The sequence below is a fragment of the Mugil cephalus genome, chromosome 3 (assembly GCF_022458985.1).
Source record: "Mugil cephalus isolate CIBA_MC_2020 chromosome 3, CIBA_Mcephalus_1.1, whole genome shotgun sequence".
Classification (NCBI taxonomy): Eukaryota; Metazoa; Chordata; class Actinopteri; order Mugiliformes; family Mugilidae; genus Mugil; species Mugil cephalus.
Genome location: NC_061772.1, coordinates 8,248,375 through 8,270,270, shown reverse-complemented (window position 1 = coordinate 8,270,270; position 21,896 = coordinate 8,248,375). Strand labels below are relative to the sequence as shown.

The window sequence follows — 21,896 nt, the reverse complement described above, 5'->3', positions numbered from 1 at the left end:
CCACAGTTAAATTGAAGACAGGCACCGCTTTGAATTACAAATAGAACCAATTTATTGTCTTAATCCACATCTGTCTGCTCATCTTAAAAGCAATGTTTGACAATAGGAAGTAAAAGAGAATATTCTCATGACGATTTCATTAAAAACATGTAACCTGTGCCCACAATCAGACACACGTTCTAAAAACACTGTAAAACACGTAACTTACAAACATCGTCACCCAAATATGTGCACCAGGAACCGAGAACTTGCATCTACCTCCCAGCCAGTGTTGTTGTGTTGTTGCTAAAGACCACAGTGTAATCAAACCTCCTTGTGTCATCGTCACACACTGAGCTGTACAACACTCAACGTTTAGTGCATTCAAACATAACGGATAAAACACAACAAGATTAAAAGTTAGAAACAATCCTCCAAATGTCTTCTCCCTGTTCGACCTCTGAAAATAAAACAAAGTAGACATGCGTGAGTATTACGATCACAGAGGACGCACAAAAGGCTCAGTCTGACGTTTACTGTTCATATTTAGTCCTGGAGTCGGTTTAACTCTGAACACTGTCCAGATGCTGATGAATTATAACAATGTACATAATCTTCTAGATGTTATTACTGTTTCCTAATAACAATGGCAGGTAAAGCAGAAAATTATCGGCACTTTACCATAGATTCCACCTGTCTGACTCCAAAATGGCTACTGCATTAGCATCAAAGACATACTAGAGAAATATCTCATCTACTACAGCTTATCCTCACTAGGGTCAGGGGGGTTGCTGGAGCCTGTCCCAGCTGTCATCAGGTGAGGGGCGAGGTAGTTAGTTTGGGACAGGTCTATCTCAGGGCTAACACAGAGACAAACAACCATTCGCACTCACACTCACACCTAGGGTCAATTTAGAGTCACCAATCAGCCTAACGAGCTCGTCTTTGGACGGTGGGAAAATGTGGTTCATAGCTGTGTCAGTACACATTTCCACGTGATACAGTTCGTGTAGTTTTGTAATTCCTAAACCAGTCTTCAGATCTCGATGTAAATAACTTAAAGCTAATGTTGCAGGCGACACATCAAAGTGAGACCAAAGAACAGCGATGTCTTCTCCTTCACCATCCTCCTTCCTTCTGCCAACAATTTGCTGGTGACGTTCAGACTAACTGGTGCCAATGATGCAGGACATACCAGAAAAACCAGGGAACAGATGCTCACTGATGGCCCGACATTTCAAAGTGGTTCTAATACCAGCTTCATTGCGTAACAGTAGCTTGAACCGGTTTGGAGGCAGCTATACAGCTAAAATTGTGTAAAAATATGAGGACGTAACTTTCAGTGGGAAGCCCAACAACCAGCTCTGTAATAATGTGACTTCAAAGAGTGTGTCCTCACCTAAAAACTGAGCGGGTGCTCCAGGGACCCTCCCAGCTGCTGTAAAGCAGCGCTGAGTCCAGACTTCAGGGCCGAGTAGTCGGGCTGCTCAGAGTACTGCAGAGCCATCACTGCAGTTAGTAGCTCTGAAATGCGCCTACAGCAGAAATACACAGAAATACATCAACAAATCAACAAACACACGACACACCTGTCACATAGGAAACATCGAAACTCACTGGAAACTTTCTTCTTCTCAAAGCAGTGGCTCAGCAGTGCCCCAACATTGTCCATGTACCTACAATGAGAACTTGTTAGTGGACTGTGTTTCCTACGTTTCTCCGTGTGCATCCCGTTGTGTAGTTACGCTCTCTCTTACCTCTGTTTCTGGCTGGCTACCTGGTCTGGCTGAGTGACGTCGGCCCACGGCAGCGTCCCTGTGTGCCAATACAGCATACAGTAACCCAGAGACTGCAAGTCACTGCGGCGAGACGGACCTGAAACACAGAGATGACGACATCTGTTTTCCCTCCCAGCGTTAATGACGATGCACATCAAACGACAACAGAGGGCCTATGTGTTGCTTTGTTAGTTTCGTTTTTGGAGGCTGGGGGGCGGCTTTAAAAGTCATAAGCACAACGTTGTGAGAGCGTCTTCCACTGAAGAACATCACACTCACTGATGAGGAAAAACAAATCAATCTTTTCATGCGAAGTCTGTTTATGCCAGATGGAGCGTGGGCAGAGTGCTGGTGTCCATCACAGGAGGAAGAAAATAAACCATAAATAAATGGTTTGTAGTTGCTCATAAATACCCTCACTGGCCATTTCATTAGGAACACCTGTTCACCTGTCTGGGAGATGAAGACTTATTGATGCCAGAGGTCAGAGCAGAACAGTCAGACTGGTTCAAGCTGATAGAAAGGCGACAGCAACTTAAACAACCACTTGTTGCGACTGAGGGATGCAGAAGAGCATCTCTCACGGTCAGTCAGGCTGACTTGAATTCTGCTGCAAAATTGGAATGGTGGGGCCAGATATTGGCATAAACAACATGGAAATATGCTACTGCTGCTGCTGGTGGTGGTGCAATGAGGTGGTGGATATTTTCTTGGCATACAGAGCACAAACTGAGTATTGTTTAAATGCCACAGAATGATTGTGGTAAATATCCAATCAGTCAATGACTTGGCAGCAACTGCATTGAAGCCTGCAGACATGAGGCTGAAAACGTTGCCTGGTCTGAGGAATCCTGATATTTTAATGTACGTTCAGACTTTGGCATAAATAAAATGAAAGCATGCGTCCATCCTGCCTCGCAGTATTGTTGATCCTTTTATAACAACTGTGTACCCATCTTCAGATACCTACTTAAATCAGGATTGTGTGCCATGTCATAAAGTTAAAATCATCTCAAACTGGCTTCTTGAACATAACAATGAGTTTGGACCTTTGGATGAGGGGAGCATGAGACTGATCAAGGATGTGTAGCTGAAAATCTACAGCTACTGCATGAGGCTATCATGTCAATATGGACCTTCCTCATCAAGGTGTAACTAATAAGGTGTCCAGCGAGTGTGATTTAATTTCACTGATGAGGGTTTTAGTTGTTGGGTGAGGCCACACCTGCTCCTTTATGTGCGTCCAGGCTGATAAACTCTAAGGTGCCCTCGTGTTGTGTTCTGCTGGCTTCACGGTACTCTACGTGTTGGCCTCCTGGACAGTACCTGAAGGCGTGGCAGTATCCTACGAGGTAAACCTAGTAACACACACAAGGACAGAGCGGTCGGTGAAACACATTCTACACGTGGACACTCACTACAAATACAATCAGAGTATTTCTCACCTGTGATTTCTGTCCTGGTTTTATGTAAATGTTCTCGGCGTTAATGTCAGCGTGGACATACTCGTTTGAGTGGATATACTGCAGCACATCCAACTACAAGTGGAGAGAAGTTTCATTAAGAACCAGATTAAGAGTTTTGTCGTAGAGGTTTACAGAGGACATGAGAGTACTGACTATTCTACAGGCGAGCTGAAGAACAACTTCCTCAGACAGGAGCTCGTTTTCATCCTCCATGACAGAGAGCAGAGTCTGGCCCATGTCGGGGAAAATCAGAAACCTGTTGAAAAAATAAAAACAATTAAAAAGATTTAATTAAAAATGCTTCCATATAATGTGTTAGAATTGGGAGATAAGCTTCACACCTGTATGAATCTGCATGAAGACCAAAGCCAGCACAGGAAGGAATCCCCAGAAAATCCATCTTGTTTTGTTTGATCCACTTGTCGACTAAAGAGACAATAAGTCTTTGATTCTCATGTATATAATGTTACACTCAAGACTAATGAGACTTTCAGAAGGTTTAAGAACTATGACGAGGCTCCATTTGTCCAGCTCTGCTTCCCTCTGTGTGTTGTGAAATGAAAGATGCTCCTATAATAAGACAGAAACAGTCTTCACACTGTGTCAGACTCTGTTGGTGTTTTTTGTCTAAGACTTGGAAATGCACAGTTAACTTCTCATCTATTTATCACAGTCACGAGTACACACCAGTAGAGACCAGCAGCCATTCTGCATCAGGAGGCCGACGCCTTTTTTTATGAAATTCTGCAAGTTGTAGTGATGATAGGTGAAAAATGTTTGTAACATGCAGCAGGTGATCAGTTTGAGGTGATGTGTTTGAAGTAACAACCAACGGGACAAGTACAAACATCATGTTGGCTGGAAGTTGAGATAAGTTTAACTTAGTAGATGCTGACTTCACTAGAGGTCTTATGGTATCTTGTTCCCACATCACTGCTAGTCTCTTCACCCCTCTAGAGTCTAAGCACCACAAGCAATAAAATGTCTTGAGCCTGTGATTGTTCGGTTTAAAAGAATTTTAATTTGAAGGTGCTAACCTAACATTACAACAAACTAGCCTCTCACCAGATGTTGGTTTAGCAGCTCTCTGTAAGAAGTTCTGCTCATTGAAGATTCTTCCATCTTTTGCCCCCTATGAGTAGGAAACACAGGATGAACTTGGTGTATGTACACCGATCAGCCACAACATTATGACCACCGACAGTAGAAATAAACAACATTGAACATCTTATGACCGTTTAATGTTCTTCTGGGAAACTTGTGGACCTGGTATTCGTGTGGATGTTACTTAGACATGTACCACCCATCTAGACCAGACCAGACACCCCCACCCCATAGTAATGACACTTGATAGCAGCAACTATCCCCACCAAGGATGCAATCTGACACAGGCACACACACACACACACAAAACCAGTTTAGGAACAACTCAAACAACATGAAAAACAGCACAAGGTGTTGACCTGGCCTCTAAACTCACTAGATCCCAAACTGATCAAGTGTCTGATGATCCTCAGAGGCCCCTCCCCTCAACCCACAGGAAACAAAGACCCCCACTAACAACATTCAGTTATCAGACACCACAGGACATTCTCTAATGAGTCGCAGCTGTTTTGGAAGAACAGGGAAGACATACACAATATTAGGAAAGTGGTCATAACGTTATGCCTGATCAGTGTATATAGAAGGTGGAAAACCGATAATTTCTATATTAATGGCATCTCATGGAGGTAATTATGGAAACATTTAATTTTGCTGTGAATGTTGGCACTTACCAGTTTGAGGATGTGATTTGACTCTTTGGAATTGGGCCGTGAAACTGGTAAGGACAAAACAATATTAGTAAATTAAGAGTTCCTATGAATGAATGTATTATGAATCAATTATTATGTCCAGCTGTAATCTGCTGCCCTCCATAACTTTAGTTCTTGAACCACTGTAACTGGAAGTCAGTGCTACATTTCCTTCTTTGTAGTTGGTTGGGACGTTTTGAGTGATTTAACAGTAAATGTGATGTTTGAGTTTTTAACATCATAAATAAACAATATCTCCTATAATAACGGACTATTTAATTACACAGTCTCACCTTCGTAGAAGAGCTCTGTCGTACTCTGACTGAGTAGTTTCATCAGCGTCCATTTCTTGCCCGTTGTGTCTGTCACCTCCTCACCTTCCTGCAGTGGCTCCACGGCCGGCGTTTGTTTTGCCTTTTTGGCTCTGCTTTTTCCTGTTCCTGCTCATTCATACAAACATAGTTAGGGAAATAGTCACAACATGACATCATGAGATTATGTTTCCCTCACATTTTAATGACAATCTGGTAAATCTGGTTAGTCGCAATCTAAAGCAAGTAACAGTTGACTGGTTCATTATATCAGCAGGTTTATCTGATCTTATTAATAATATACAGACTGTGAAAGTATGTTAATCTCTGTAGCTGTAGAACTGAATCTCACATGCCTGAAGAAGTGTGTAAGATCTTGTATAGTGTGCAGTTTGTAAAATCTGTATCTTACCTTTGAAAGAAGACTTAGCGTTTGGAGATTTGGTCACAGAAGGGCCATCTGTTGTTGATTCCTCTGTGACCCCACTGATTTTATCAGATAACCTCTTTTCTTCTGCCTTCTTCGTAACAGGGCTGGAGAGTTTCGCCTTCCCCCTGGCTGCACACGTATCCAGCAATAATCAACATGGATTAGAGTAAATATTATAACCATATGAATGAATAGATAAAAAACAGACCACGCTTCCACTCACTGGCTCGAGTAGATTTTACAGCAGGAGACGTTGGTTCAACCTTGGCAGCGTGCTGCTTTTGTGGTGACCCCTGCCACTCGAGCCTGTTATCTAGCAATGCAAATCACAGCCCTTTCATTTCCACAAATAGAGGTTACCTCCTAGTTTGTATTAGTGCTGATTTCACATCTTTACAAATTTTTATACAATCAGCAAGCTTCACGCCAGGCTGGTGGCTTTAATCCGCTCTACTCTTATTCACTTGTAATGTCAGAAAACTAAATAAAAACATTGATGGGACACTACTTCAGACCATTATAAATACCTTCAGCCTTGTTAGGAGAAGCGGAGGACACAGCAGGCAAAGTGGCATCTTTGATGTTGAACTGAACTGACTTGTCCAGTCGAAGGGAGTTACGGGTCTTTCTCAGTGCCGGACGAGGTGAAACTGGAGTTGAAGTGAAATATGAATGGGCTGTAGAAAAAGATCATTTAAATGTTCCCAAGTGTTTAAACACATACAAACTCAAATATCTGTTCAATGTTGAATAATTCTTGGTAGATTAACCTGTACTTTCTGTGGGGTCGCAGTTTGGGCTTGAAGCAGGGTTTGTCTTAACGACATATGTTGTTTCTTTGTCTCTTGCAGGTAGAGAAGGACTTAGAGAAGCAGTCAAGCCCTCAAGTCCAGATCCATCTGCAGGACAGGGAAGTTTCTCCCCACACGACGGACAAAATTTGAAGCCAGGCTGCAGCTTTGTTCCACACTGGGGACAGAAATGGAAAGGCATTCTGCAAGAGAGGACACACACATTATTATTATCATCCACCCATCCTCACTGCCATGTAGTTTGTGAACTGCTTATGATGAGCGGTAGATGAACATACGGACAAAAAAGTTAGTGTATCAATTTACAGAATTTATTAATTCAACCCACACTGCATATTTTTCCAGGATCAGTCAACGTGGACGTTAACATACAATGTGTTAAATGTGTGAAACTGTCTGTGTATTGGCAGCAGTTTATTCACTGGGTACCATGGTAACACATTTTCTACTATCTTCTTCTCTTAGCATGTAAGCGAAATAATACCAGACACAACTTTTTAATATTGACCTTAAAGTCGTTGTGATTTAACGTCGGGTAGTTAAATAAGAAAACTAATAGCTACTAAATGTAACGTTAACCAGCCAGAGTTAGCACTGTTTTAGCAGAATAAAAAATGAAAGAGAACCCGGAAGTGTACATTTACAACCGAAATTACACCTAATCGTTGTGCCTGTGTCTCCCCTAAATTACATCAATATGTTTCCACTGGGAAAATCAGTACATCAGGTTATTAGCGAACAGTTAGCTAGCTAAAACTGAGGCTAAACTTTTTAACAGAAAACTACAGACACCGAGTTGATGGCAGTAGTGTGGTCGTTTTAAAGAGTTTCAGGCATTACTTGAAATAAACTTAGGCCAGGTTGAAATGTCTAACTAGACGATTAAAAAGGTGTATAAACACAGCCAGAGTACCTTGTCAAAGAGTCCTCCACCTTTGCCCACTGTTTACGTTCCAAGTACTTCTTCTTCGCTGGGTAAAACCTCTTGAAGTTGTAGCTGCGAAGGAAAAGTAGCGCCCCCTCCGGGGCCTTGGGAGAGTTGCAGCTTTTTTAATCAAATGTAACAAAGTTAATACGTTAAAAAGCACATTGTAATCACTGATTATACAATCAAAATGTGGAAATATGTGAATTAATTACAATTACTATTATGGGCACATTTAACCATTTTTATCAGTGTAAAATTGTGACATGCAGACGCATCATTATTCATCATGAGAAAATTGCTGTTTTCATATATCTAATGTAATTGCTTTAAACTTAACATAAATTTGGAAAAAATATCTATACCTTTATGACGCTTTGTTCATAAATAGTGAGGATAAAAAAATCATAAAAGTAATGGTACACAAGCACATCATGGTTGAAAAATCATATCATTCATCATCGTGTCATTAGGGAACATTTGCTTGATATGATCACATAAAATTAGACAGTTCAAGGAATACATAAATACAAATGTTTATTTTTGGACATAAGTTACACGTTTTGCATATGAAAGTATGGCACTATGACACATTTTTGTTTATCATGACTTAATTCATACTAAGTGACATATTTTCAAATATTTGAACTTGTAAAATGAGAGAGAGAGAGAGAAAAATAATCCTGTCTTTAATAAAACCTTTTATACAGCAACGAATGACAGTGTAAAACAAAGGTGGACTTGTGAGTGAAACACTAAAATACAATGTCATTTAACAGTGTTTTATGTGTTAAATATAAAAGCTGAAATTGAATACTCCACTGTCAATTAGCTGCAGTTGATAAACCAGATCATCTGATGAACCATAGAGAAACGATTGTTATGAAGAAATAGCATCTCTGCTTATTTCCCTGAAGGTTGTTCTATTAATTTTTTATGAAGTCAGACATACGGTAAGTGGAAAATCCCAGAATAATAAAAATAATTTGTTGATTTTAAGGCTTGAGGGTGTATGATCTACCAAAGAGAAATATGTTTACTATTAAACAGGTTTTAGTCAAGGGTGTAGACAGGCATGAAAGAAAACCGCGATGTTTCCTATTGTTACGTTTGTGAACTTTGGCACCATGGAAGAGAGAAATAACCTGAATCAACTGTGTTCCTGAGTTACTGCCCTACTTCCTTTACCTTTTTATGACATATTCTATATCTAAATCAAACTTAATTGTGATAAACTGCACATAATAAAGTGTCTGTGATTCATTGAAACTGTTTTCTGCAATTCATGTTTTACAGGCAAACAAGCAAAAAGATTTAGAGAAGAAAATACAAGAGTGTTAATTGTCCATCAAGCCAAAGCAGAATGGTCAGTGTGAGCTACGTCTTTTAGCCGTTATCAACATTATATTTATAGCACGTGGCGCGGCAGCTCACATTTCTGTGATGTGGAGGATAAAGTTTATATCTGAAAATGTGATCAGTCATATTCAACTGATCATCAAAATATTTAAGCTAGGCATCATAAGAAATAAATATCCCACACTCACAACCGACATGAATTAATTTCTCAAAATGGTCTGTATATGAATTCAAACGAATTGCAAACATTCGAAAGGCATTTCACTGAGTACTGTCAAACTATACAGCCCGCCAGTGACACAATATTCTGGTTTGTGGGGCACAAGGCACAAATAATGTTAAGTTCCCACTTAATTATACTTGGACGTCTTCCTCTTTTCCCACCGATAATACGTTGCACTGAAACTAAAATCACTCTAGCATGCACATTTGCCTTTGTCTGAGCTTTCGGAGAGGTCTTGGTTGGTGGGTCCATTAGCTCGGACAGTCCCGTCGGGGATCCAGGACTTGTCAACACATCGTTCCATCCTCTTCATGATGAGATCCAGCAGGACATCGACAGCCTGGCTGACCTGCTGCCCGTTTGCAGCACTTGTCTCAAAGTACGGGATTCTGGATGGAAACAAGTTACATCACAAACATTTAGTTACATTACAAAAATGAGACCAACAAGTTCTGCTCATTAAAATCTAAAACATTTAGCCAACTCAAAGTGCAGAAAATAACAGCTTCTCCAAAAGCAATATCCAACACCTCTATGTGTAAAGGTCCGACTTTACAGCAGACAGAAACCTGATACAGAAAACTAAGCTATTTGCACCATTCAGAACAACTGTTAAGTGATTGATAATTTCCATAGAACTCAGCCATTTAAACTGCAGGCTTTAAGTTATGTATAATTAAGGACATCAACACTTTGTGTGCCAGTTTGTGCCATTGCAGGTCTGTCTCCACTGCCAAGACAGTGATGGTCAGAGCCCCCACAGTGAGCTTCAAAACTGCTCTTCAGGAAACTTGAAAGTGACACCATGGAGAGTTTCTCCGTCTTTTACAGCATTCTGTGTTATTCTCAGGCCCCAAACCATTAAATCCTAGGATGAAGGATTTAACGGAAGCAGGTAACGCCTTCAATAATAGGTTGGAACAGATCAAAGTATTTTCTTAAAACAACAGGACTTTGAAAACATTTCTCAAATAGGAGTAACCACTGCATTCGCTTGGTAAGAATTCCAGTGGGATGAACTCAAAATCAAGTAGGAAATCAACGGCGGAGTAATATCTGTGTTTTCAGTAAAGGTGTGTCTAATGGGGCCAGAGCAGGATATTTTACACATGTGCACAAATATTTGCTTTCCAAGGAGGACCAGTTCAGTCAGATGGTCTCCTGCACAGAATTCGGCAAACAATGCAGCCACTGCCTCCTTGACAAACGTTCGAGGGAGAGGTCTCATGCTCGGGTAGATCAAACACAGACGGACATACCCGTACTTCTCCGCCAGTTCACGGGCCTCGTTTTCACTGACTGCTCTCTGATCAGACAGGTCACATTTGTTGCCACACAGAACGATGTCAGGATTTTCGCAGTATGCGTGAATCTGTAACTGACCTGAAAAACACATTCAGCAACATTATGCATTTACCATTGTTCCAATGAATATTATATTTACTTGTGAGAAACTTATTAAATTATGATTCATTTATTATATTCACCTAAAATATTAAGTTTGAACACAGTAGCATTTCCAACTGATCAGATTCATTTGGATCTCACAATGACTTAGTGTAGCAACAACTTTTTGCACACGTACAACAATTTGAGAGTCAACAAATGGATTATGGGCTTGTATTTGCTTTTACCAATCGTGAACAGATGATTTCTTCAAAAATGCACATACAGGTGGACACACAAGCAAACATACTCATCCAGTTTCTGACGTTGAGGAAACTCTGCTCATTTGTGAGGTCAAACAGGAGGAGGAAACCCATTGCATCTCGAAAGAAAGCAGTTGTCAAACTTCGGAACCTGAAATCATTCAGAAAAAAAACTGTAACAAGAGACAAAATTCATTCTGAAAAATACATTTTAATACAAGCAAGAGGTTTGCGGAGGTTGAGAAAACAAAGATGTCGGTGTACCGCTCCTGTCCTGCAGTGTCCCACAGCTGTATGTGGATCTTCTGTCCTTTGCCTGAAGCTCCATCAGGACCCGTAGATTTGTAAACCTGACAGGAACAAAAGAGGTCAAAAAGTTTAATGAATCAGAGTGAGTGTACTTTAAGAATATTTCCAAAGAAATCTGGCTCTAGGATTCTGCTGGTTTGTGGAAATGTAGATTACCCCATAAGACTTAAACATCACGTGAACATACATTTTTTATGCGCAGGCAGAATTACTGCAACTCACAGATGGACAAAATTCAAAGTGTGGCTGAACACTGGGAAGTTACGGTAATAATGACGCACCACTGCTGTCAGCTGCAGGTTGGTGAGTGACGCAAGAGCGGGGAGCCCCATTTTGGAGGAATTTGGTGGTAAAAGTGAAGTTAGTTATACCCCTGATATGTCAAAAGGGACATCTAGACAAAAGCACAACCTCCAAGAGTGCAGCCACACTTTGAATATTGTGAATGGCACAAACCATTGTGAGTTACGTGCATTAACGGATCACCAGAGATCCATTAGGTTTTAAAGGGTTAATGAGAAAGTGTAGTTTAGTGTGGTTGCATTTGGTACTTTAATGAGATGGAAACACTTGAATTGAATGGACGGTGGCGATGGATATTACTGCCTGGATTTAATTATTCAGACATGAGGATAAATTTCTCTGTTTGCCAATGGTATGAAGTGTTTACTCTTGAGGTGGGTGCTGCCTTCCATTCACCAAGATTAGTCATGCTGCAGCATTCACCAGCAGCCTTTTGTTACAAGGGTATTACTTAATGCTGTGGGAATGCATTTAAGCTCCTAATCAGCCAGTAATGGCTTGTAGGACACAAGGAAATGTTGCATCATAAGAGTGGAGCATAAAATCCATGTGTGCCTCTACTGAACAACTGTATGTAAATCCCAACTTTTCCAAAGCCGGCTTGAGGGAAGTAAAACATGAACTTACCACTCGTTTTTCTCTGAAGTCTATTCCAACTGTAGTGATGAACTTGGAGTTGAACTTGCCATCTGTGTACTGGTACAGAAAGCTTGTTTTTCCCACACCAGAGTCACCAAGGGCTAGGAATTTGATGAGGTAATCGTACTCCCCATCAGACATAGTGAGTTCTTAATTTCTGAAACAAAAAAAATCCAGTCACAATAATTGGCAAACAAAAAAAATACATAAAAATGAGTGCGGTTTGTTTTCCCATCCCTCAAATTAAACACTGAAATTGTGAGGCACTACACACAATTGATCACAATCATCAATATGCATGGTGCTTGTAATATTTAAGAAGGCTGCATGAATACACAAAATGTTTCATCTGTGTCTTGTTACAACTTACTACTCACTACTACACTTACTACTCAGAGCCATTGAGGGCATTAAATGTGTATTCAACCAGCAAAGACACCGAGAGCTGTTTGCAATATTTCTGTAGCAGACAAGGAAATTGAGCCACTTGATAACTTTGCGTGCGTGTCAATCTGTAGTCTTGCTAAAAAGTAATTTAGCATATTTGTGTTAGTGTTACCATGTCTGTACCAACATCTCCCACTTATTCTTATGACTTGAGGGGGCATTCACAGGACTTTCCCTAGTCAGGAACAAATTACCCTGACATCATAGGAATGCAAAGTTACTTCTGCTCGAATAATATTTGCTTAACACTAGAGCTGCCATAGAAAGATGTATCTCATGTCTTCAGTACAAACCTATGGGATTGAGGCTGAGAGACACAGACCTACACTAACAAAATAGCATCATAGACACTTGCATGGGAAGCATTGAGGAAATGCTACCGAAAAGGTTTGTGTTGGCATGGACACTACTTTATTTTCATTTCAATGTCAGGATATTTAATACGCCACATGTTTTACAATTAAATGCAGTGCACTGTATAGAAAATTAACCATTTACTTCCTTGATGCTCTAAATGAGCTAGTTTACTAAATCGGGCTGACTAGACCTCCAGACTAATAAGAAATGTATACAATAAAGTTCTCCAGACTAATGCTATAAAGGTAACCATCCCAGAGTAAGTCCACTTGTTACATGGTCCTCACCAACTATTAGCTTTTACACCAGCCATTATTAACCTGGACAAACAGGTCATCACCAAACCAAAACCCTGTGGCAGTGTTTAGTCTGTCTTTCAGGATATTACAGAAAAAAAGGTCTAATTAAGCTGAATAAACAACAGACTGTGACGCTGGTGATGGAAACTAGCGTGTGTTAGTGTACTCGAGTACAAATGGTTGATTTAACAGTTACTGCCTATCATTGTTACATATATTTGTCCTCACTATGTCAGGGGTTATGAAAGCAAATACAGAAATGTGTCTGTTTTCTGAAGTAAATATGCATGAGGAACATTGTCCCAGCAACATGCCAGTGTTGATATACTGGATGTCAACACAATAGTTAACCAAGTCCATTATGTCCATTATTAAAGGTCCATCAGGAGTCAGTCACATACAGTCAGGTCCATATATATTTGGACACTGACACAAGTTTTGCTATTTTAGGCGTTTGTTCAAGATACTGTCATATAATCAATGTGGTTTAAAGTGCAGACTCTCAGCTGTAATTTGATGGTATTCACATCCAAATTGGAGGAAGGGTTTAGGAATTACAGCTCTTTAATATGTAGCTGCCTCTTTTTAAAGGGACCAAAAGTAATAGGACAGTTAACCCGAAAGCTCTTACATGGGCTATTCTCTCATTAATCCTTCATCATTTAAGCAGGTAAAAGATCTGGGATTGATTCCAGGTGTGGCTTTTGCATTTAGAAGCTGTTGGTGTGAACCCACAACATGTAGTCAAAGATCTCAATCAAAGTACAACATATCATCGCAGGATCCTTTCCACGGTGAAGAAAAACCCTTCACACCATTAAACCAAGTGAAGAGCACGCTGCAGGAAGTAGATGTATCAGTATCTAAGTCTACAATAAACAGAAGACTTTGTGAGAGTAAATACAGAGGGTTCACCACAAGGTGCAAACCATTAATCAGCCTCAGAAACAGAAAGGCCAGATTAGACTTCTGAAGAAGTCAGCCCAGTTCTAGGACAGCATTCCTTGGACACACTGAGTTAAGGTCAACCTGTACCAGGATGATGGGAAGAAGAAAGTATGCAGAAGACTTGGAACAGCTGATGATCCAAAGCACACATCTTCTATAAAACTTGGTGGTGGCAGTCTGATGCATGGTCATGCAGAGCTTCCAACAGCACTGAGTCACTAGTGTTTATTGATGACGTGACAGAAGACATAAGCAGTGAAATAAATTCTGAAGTGTATAGGGACATACTTTCTGCTCACATTCAGCCAAAATGCAGCAAAGTTTATATGCGCTACAACAGTTTGGTGATGTCATGGGATCCAGACTTCAGGCAGTCGTTGCCTGTGAACGATTCTCAATTCTGCCTATGTTAATTTGTCCATTACTTGTGAGGCCCTGAAATTTGAAGACTTTATTTAACGACGGTTATTATTCCTTAACATTCGATGGGATATTTTTGTTTAACCCCTTGAATTAAACCCGACAGTCTGCTCTTCAACTTTATCCCAGTTGTTTCATTTCACATACATGTGGTGGCATGCAGAGCTCAAATCATGTAGATGTGTCACTGTCCAAATATTTCTGGGTCTGTGTGTATGTATATAATCATTATGTACTTCTGTTACATTGGAGGAATGGTCTCTCATTTTCTGACATATTTCAAAGTAACATGTTTTGGTCCATCTAAATTAGACTTTAGTCTGGACCTTTAAGGTAGTCGATTCAGCCTGACCACATGTTTTACACTTCTCCCTTATTCTGTATGAATTCCAGGTGTAGATATGTACAACTGATGGCACTGCAGGGTAATGTGGGAAATCTAAGAGGTGTTTCATCATGCTCACACAGTGACAAGCATTTTACATTCTCTCCAGCCAAAGATACAGGTGCTGGCCAGTAAATTAGGATATCATCAAAAAGTTGAATTATTTCAGTAATTCCATTCAAAAGGTGAAATTTGTACATTATATTCATGCAATGCACACAGACCGATGTATTTCCAATGTTTATTTCTTTTAATTTTGATATTTATAAGTGACAACTAATGAAAACTCCAAATTTGGCATCTCAAAAAATTAGAATATTGAAAAGGCCAATGAAAAAAATGTTTTTTTTAGAAATGTTGGCCAACTGAAAAGAATGAACATGAAAAGCATGCGCATGTATAGCACTCAATACTTAGTCGGGGCTCCTTTTGCCTCAATCACTGCATTAATGCGGCGTGGCATGGACTCGATCAGTCTGTGGCACTGCTCAGGTGTTATGAGAGCCCAGGTTGCTCTGATAGTCGTCTTCAGCTGCTCTGCATTGTTGGGTCTAGCGCATTGCATCTTCCGCTTCACAATACCCCATAGATTTTCTATGGGGTTAAGGTCAGGCGAGTTTGCTGGCCAATCAAGGACAGGGATACCATGGTCCTTGAACCAGGTACTGGTGGTGTTGGCACTGTGTGCAGGTGCCAAGTCCTGTTGAAAAGTGAAATCTGCATCTCCATAAAGTTGGTCAGCAGCAGGAAGCATGAAGTGCTCTAAAACTTCCTGGTAGACAGCTGCATTGACCTTGGACCTCAGGAAACAGAGTGGGCCAACACCGGCAGATGACATGGCGCCCCACACCATCACTGACGGTGGAAACTTTACACTGGACCTCATGCAACGTGGATTCTGTGCTTCTCCGCTCTTCCTCCAGACTCTGGGTCTGGGTCCTTGATTTCCAAAGGAAATGCAAAATTTGCTTTCATCAGAAAACATAACTTTGGACCACTCAGCAGCAGTCCAGTCCTTTTTATCCTTGGCCCAGGCGAGATGCTTCTTACGCTGTTTCTTGTTCAAGAGTGGCTTGACACACGGAATGCGACAGCTGAATCCCATGTCTTTCATGCGTCTCTTCGTGGTGGTTCTTGAAGCGCTGACTCCAGCTGCAGTCCACTCTTTGTGGATCTCCCCCACATTTTTGAATGGGTTTGTCGTCACAATTCTCTGCAGGGTGCGGTTATCCCTAGAGCTTGTACACTTTTTTCTACCACATTTTTTCCGTCCCTTCGCCTGTCTGTTAATGTGCTTGGACACAGAGCTCTGCGAACAGCCAGCTTCTTTAGCAATCAACTTTTGTGTCTTGCCCTCCTTGTACAAGGTGTCAATGGTCGTCTTTTGGACAACTGTTAAGTCAGAAGTCTTCCCCATGATTGTGGAGCCTTCAGAACAAGACTGAGGAACCTTTTAAAGGCCTTTGCAGGTGTTTTGAGTTAATCAGCTGATTAGTGTGGCACCAGGTGTCTTCTATATTGAGCCTTTTCAGAATATTCTAATTTTCTGAGATACTGAATTTGGTGTTTTCATTAGCTGTCAGTTGTAATAATAAAAATGAAAATGAATAAACACTTGAAATATATCACTATGTGTGGAAGGAAAGTATACAGTATACAAGTTTCACCTTTTGAATGGAATTACTGAAATAATTCAACTTTTTGATGATATTCTAATTTACTGGCCAGCACCTGTACATATCAAAACACACACAAGGTAAAGTCCTGAATGGAGTTATAATTTTGCTCCAATCACAATTCTAAACATTTTAAAATGAACGTCGGTTTTAATTAAGGAGATCAATGCAGAAGAACATATTTTCTTAAATGAAATGGGATTCAGAATCACACCACTGTTTATCTAGAACGAAGCATTCTCGTTTGTAATGGTCGACTACTTATGGTGAAAACAATCCAAAGAAAGCGTGAATGTATCATATGACCATGGCATTACATTCTTTCCCCGTATCCTCCACTGAACCTTTCATCTGGAGCCATAAGAAGATTAAGGTCTTGTGCAAAATTAAGATGCATGATAAATGGACCATGCTGGGAAGAGTTTCTACAAGCACTGACGTGACCATAAACGGAGCCAAGATCACTAAACCTGACAAGTGTGACGTCAACATTCCTGCTCACAGACCTGTTTTAACTCAGGTAGGTTAAAATGTTATAAATAAAGTTTTATTTAGACATAGGGCTTCCCATCACAGCTGCAAGAAGCAGCTCAGGTTGGATTAGTTACCATCAACTATTACACAAATCCTGGAATCTCCTCTCACTAAATGTCAATTAAACGATTGTGTTTTAAATTCCCTTTCCTGTTGATGTGAAAGTATAGGCTTTGCTTTATACACTTTATCCAGCGTTTACTAATCCTTCATCATACAATTTACTCTTTTGTAAAGATCTATGTTTTCAAAATGCTTTATAAATCTATCCATAATCAAGGAAGAGTGTCCATTAATCAGCCCTCTATTATTAATTAAACTACATCCTATAATACATCTTCAGGGATTAATGAGATTTACAACCACAACTAAAGTTATTAACCATTCATAAGCTCAAAATCAATGATGAATTTATGAAACAAAACATGAACAGAAAGAACTTTTGTAGATGAGCTTTTAAAGTAAACAAATATCAAACCAGGATTATATGTCTAAAACTTTCAACCATCCTGCAGTAAAAGTACAGTAAAGCATGAAGGTGCGAATCTCCTCTGGACTTTTTAGTTAGGTCACTAGTTAAAAATACACTGAACAGAGATGGCCTCCCCTAAATCATGGTGATCATTATGTCTACATATTCACACTACAGTCATATCATTGTGAAAATATTTGTGTGTTTGAATGTTCATATGAGATAAAGATGAGAAGGGCTTCTGCAAGAGCTTTCTCTGTGCTATGTGAACTTTGTCATTTTGTTTAACTTCCTTACGTCCATTTTTATTTTCGTACACTGGTAACAGGGGTCACACTAGTGCTCACAGAGACACCCTGATAAAAACAGGGTTATAGACACTCACCGAAAGCCACACACTGCAAATCAGATGACGGTCGGCTTGGTGTACAGTACTACAACCCACCAAAACACTGTAACGTGATCCCTACACAAAATCATTAGCACTAATAAGCTTTACGTTTTGTATAGTCGAATGTCTTCACCGATTAAGACGAACAGTCTTGTTTAAAGATGTTGTCAATTATTCATTCATGACAGCTGTGGACAAAGTTTACCATCATGTTATGCTAATTACAACCCTGACACAGAAATTTGATATCTGTTTCAGTAAAAACATGTCACACAAGTGACACAGTAAAGCTAAACCACACTCTCTTGAGCGCCGATTGTGTCAGCATATTTCTGCAGACCGTTATCAGACCTGCTCATCGGGCAATTTGTTATTGAGCCACATTTGTATACAAAAATAGAATGAACTTAATTTTACAAATAAGTGTTACAGAGAAATGAAAGCAAATGCTGACGCGCTAAACCATAAGAGTAACAAAGTATGTTAAACTCTAAAATTGCGAGACCATTTCCTTGTCAAACTGCACTTCCCAGTCCTATCACAGCTGTGAAAAGGAAGCAAGCTCTGATGGCAGAGTATGATCTTCCGTTGCGTTAGGCAAGAAAACACAGAGTGCAGTAAACAATCAGAAAGAACGAGAAGTCTTGCCCTCTTTACTGCCCTACATAAACCTGTCAGAACCAACAATGTCCCAAACTGTGCTGCACCGCTCAGTGGAAACCGCTCCAAATGAAACACATGATTCTTGTTTGCTGTCAAAGAGGCAGACAAGAACAGATATTTAAAAAAATAAGTAAAAATAATAATACAGAAAGTTGGCAAGAAACATATGTATTCTCTGAATCAAAATCAAAATCCTCACTGTGAATCGCACTGTGCAGTGATGCAGAGATCTTCTAATTACAATCTTAATATATTAACTTTAGTGAATCACTTTTCAGACCTTAGAAAACATGCGAGTTAAACTAATTTGAACAAGAAATAACACTGGACAGTCTCATGTTTCCCACAACCTTTTAGCAGAAAACAAACGAATCCTTGTCCTTCTAAGAGTTTAAAGTGTCACAAAATACCAGACTCCACTTCAGCGGAAAAAGCCTTACAATCAGCAGGGCAGACCTGAGCCTGATGTTTATCTTAACTAAACTTGCTGGTGTCATTAACAACAAGAGAACGATTTAATCTAGGCCAGAGGAAACAGCTACACATAACGATGCGAGAGCATGTTACTGTCACATTAAAAAAAATAGTGATGCAGTACTTTTACTTGATATATGAACAAACCAGTCAAACAAGGAAACTGCCTTGAAGGTCAGAAGCATCCACAATTAAAGACTGGCACTTCTAGTTCCTGGTAAACAAATCAAGTGCCACGTAGTTTGGCAAATAATCATGCACCACTAGGACAAACATTTATATCAGTTATCAATTCACTGTTTCAAACCATAAAACAAGTGAATATCTATTTAAAAATGATGCCACAAAATCGTTGATTAAACAGTTACGGCGCTAATAAACTGCTTTCATGTGAAATCTGGAGAAGTGCACGATCACATCGAAGGCCTTTATGATTTCAGTATGTTTTGTGGTGACGTAATACATGCTACTACTAAAAACCACAGGGGGGTTCGGTGGGTGCCCACATGTACGTGGGCAAAGGGCATGATTTTTGAAAACAAAATAAAATAAAAACCTGTGTTGCACCGGTGTGATCCAAAAACATGAGTATCAGCTGATAATTGGGTAGTTTTCTGTTGACACCATGCTGTACTGTCACTGTCTGATGAATCGGATTATTTTTTGACACCTCTTGGATTAGTTTAAGGTGCTATTTAAGTTGTTTCTAGGATTCATTTATCATTATTTACAACAACAGTATCTAAGTCTGTGGATATAATTGGGACATCTGTGTTGTGTAATATGTCTGTTGTTTTTAAATGTCTTGGCCAAGTTTAAATCAGACAATCGAGTTTCCTGAACGGTAGGTTTTGGCGTTTTCTTTTGCAGCAGGAATGGACCCAGGGGCAGTCTCTTCCAGGCTTTTACTACCTCCCTTGAAGAACGGCAAACAAAAAAGCAGCTTTAATCATTTGACAGGGCTAAGAAAAAAAAAAAAAAGTGTAGACCCACCCTGGGCATCTGGCCAACACAGAGGCAGGCAGCTCCTTGGGAAAATGCTGGGACATGCCAGTACCATGCAGCTTAAATAGTCCAAATAAACGGGGTGATAAAAAAAGAAGTGAGGAGCAGAATAGACCCCGATTACTGGATATGGTGGACGTGCATCTTTAAAACTTTGGTCTGGTAACTATTGGGTTATTAAAAATGCATTGAGAAGATTTATCAGGAGTAACAGCACACAACACTCGCCCCCATGGTCAAATCAATTAACCGAAACAAAACCTAATGTCCCTCAGCTGGTACTCATGTGGCTGTCACTTGTGCAAGAACTAATTGCTTTTTAATCCTGAACATGGATCTTTCCAAGACGAGTTAGACGCAGAACTTCCCAGCTCCCTGTGTCAGACACGCTGCTGCCAACATATGCGCCCCAACAAGCCCAGGCCCTGAGATACATGTTAGTGTGCCCTGCTTGGAGACACGCGTTTTCTGCCTCTCTCTATATAAGCAGTGTTATCCGTTATTGGGCAAGTGTGTGGAAAGCTAACAGCTCTGAGGAGGATAAGGCAGGTGTAAAAATGTTCCCCGGCGCCAGCAGCGTGAAGGGCTGAATGTGACAGCCAGCAACACCGGCAGCCACTCCTGAAAGCAAACAACCGACGCGGAGAGAAGTAAAATAAAATAAAAAAAAGTTTTCAGCCTCTTGCTAACTTCTGACAGATGCTACAGGCTGGTTTGTTCGCCCGACATTTCCTGAGTCAAGTACTCACCAGCCGCAGGGCGTTTCTTCTGCGCGCTGCGTCGGGGTCTTTAAAAAGAAACAAGACAAAAGTAGCCGAGGTGGGATGAAGGCTTCAGGAAACGTGAATAAATGACGACTTTAGTTTGTCCGTCGGCGCCGGCCTATTAGTTGACATGAGAGCTGCCTCATTAACACTGAGCACCACCTTTACTTTCCGTGTGGTTGTAGCTGGAGGGAAACGGCTCCTCCCCGCGGAGCGACGTTAGCCGACGTTAACCGACGTTAGCCGACGTTAACCGACGTTAGCCGACTAAAGCAAACGGCCGTTACGACACCAGAGTAAAAACACTGTTTCCTACTTCATACATCTGCACACTTCAGTTACATCCAGATTAACAGGCTGTACTGTCTATTCTGCTAAATTCATGTGGCATAAATGTGATATTGGTTGCAGTTGCTTAAGTACAAAATGAAAACCAATACATACACTCATTGTGACGACTGATTATCTTTATTATGATGACAGTAACATTTTCCTCTAATACACTGAATATTCCCATGGAGCTTCCCCAGCTGATTACAGGTTTTCGGAAATGTTATGTTTTAAACACAGAAACTGGGTATGAACTGGTAAAATATGAGCTAATTTAATACATTTCCAGAACATAAATCTTAACCAGTGGGTAAAGTTCAAAATTCTTATTTCATTTTGTTCACATATGAAAGTCAAAGGTCTGATTTATCGTCCCATAAATCAGAAAGTACCTTCAACAAGAAAAATAAATGTAGTCTTAGAAATCAAATATTTTGTATATTATATATAGTGCATTATTATACACATTATAGACATTACAAGTTTGTACTAGGTTTAGAAAAGTTATGTTTAGTATGCACATGTTATATTAACCTATAAAGTTGCACACATTTCTGGTAGAAAAATGTAGAAAATAAAATAAACTCTTAGCTCTGTTATTTTTGGATGTTTCCTTTCTAATTCTGTACAGGAAGGCATGTCACAGAAGAAATATAGCACAAAACCTCAAAATGAACTAGCACTTGAAAAAAATCCCTTTTTCTCTGTTCATTCATTGATTGTTTGAAAATATCTTCTCACTTTTCCAAAGTGAC

The 21,896-nt window shown here is 40.1% G+C and overlaps 2 protein-coding genes across 4 annotated transcripts; both read right to left on the bottom strand.

Annotated features, from left to right (window-relative positions):
- Positions 1-28: 28 nt before the first annotated feature.
- vrk3 (VRK serine/threonine kinase 3) lies at positions 29-7,534 on the bottom strand. 3 transcript variants are annotated; one of them, XM_047580216.1, is made up of 16 exons: positions 7,483-7,534; positions 6,528-6,751; positions 6,285-6,434; positions 5,981-6,070; positions 5,740-5,886; positions 5,310-5,456; positions 4,999-5,042; positions 4,289-4,355; positions 3,565-3,649; positions 3,377-3,479; positions 3,203-3,295; positions 2,983-3,115; positions 1,737-1,854; positions 1,597-1,655; positions 1,379-1,514; positions 29-439 (listed from the first exon to the last, which is right to left on the bottom strand). In XM_047580216.1, the coding sequence occupies exons 2-15, from the start codon at positions 6,748-6,750 to the stop codon at positions 1,495-1,497; spliced, it is 1,479 nt and encodes a 492-aa protein (XP_047436172.1). In that variant the 5' UTR covers position 6,751; positions 7,483-7,534; the 3' UTR covers positions 29-439; positions 1,379-1,494. The 3 variants fall into 3 exon arrangements, with proteins under 3 accessions (XP_047436172.1, XP_047436173.1, XP_047436174.1); XM_047580217.1 differs by having other exon boundaries at positions 6,285-6,407; XM_047580218.1 differs by lacking the exon at positions 5,981-6,070.
- A 480-nt stretch (positions 7,535-8,014) lies between these two features.
- On the bottom strand, positions 8,015-21,017 carry rab27a (RAB27A, member RAS oncogene family). The gene is made up of 6 exons (XM_047581355.1): positions 20,797-21,017; positions 11,965-12,133; positions 10,990-11,075; positions 10,773-10,876; positions 10,336-10,459; positions 8,015-9,465 (listed from the first exon to the last, which is right to left on the bottom strand). Exons 2-6 carry the CDS (start codon positions 12,115-12,117, stop codon positions 9,270-9,272), a joined length of 663 nt encoding a protein of 220 aa, XP_047437311.1. The 5' UTR covers positions 12,118-12,133; positions 20,797-21,017; the 3' UTR covers positions 8,015-9,269.
- Between the last annotated feature and the right edge of the window lie 879 nt (positions 21,018-21,896).

Coding starts and splice junctions, on each gene's coding strand:
- vrk3 (XM_047580216.1), bottom strand. CDS start 6,750: ATGCCTTTCCATTTCTGTCCCCAGTGTGGAACAAAGCTGCAGCCTGGC. Junction 4,356..4,998: donor CAAATCACATCCTCAAACTG/GTAAGTGCCAAC, acceptor TCCTACTCATAG/GGGGCAAAAGATGGAAGAAT. Junction 3,116..3,202: donor AACCAGGACAGAAATCACAG/GTGAGAAATACT, acceptor GTGTGTTACTAG/GTTTACCTCGTAGGATACTG.
- rab27a (XM_047581355.1), bottom strand. CDS start 12,117: ATGTCTGATGGGGAGTACGATTACCTCATCAAATTCCTAGCCCTTGGT. Junction 11,076..11,964: donor ACTTCAGAGAAAAACGAGTG/GTAAGTTCATGT, acceptor TGTTCCTGTCAG/GTTTACAAATCTACGGGTCC. Junction 10,460..10,772: donor CAACGTCAGAAACTGGATGA/GTATGTTTGCTT, acceptor TGTGTTTTTCAG/GTCAGTTACAGATTCACGCA.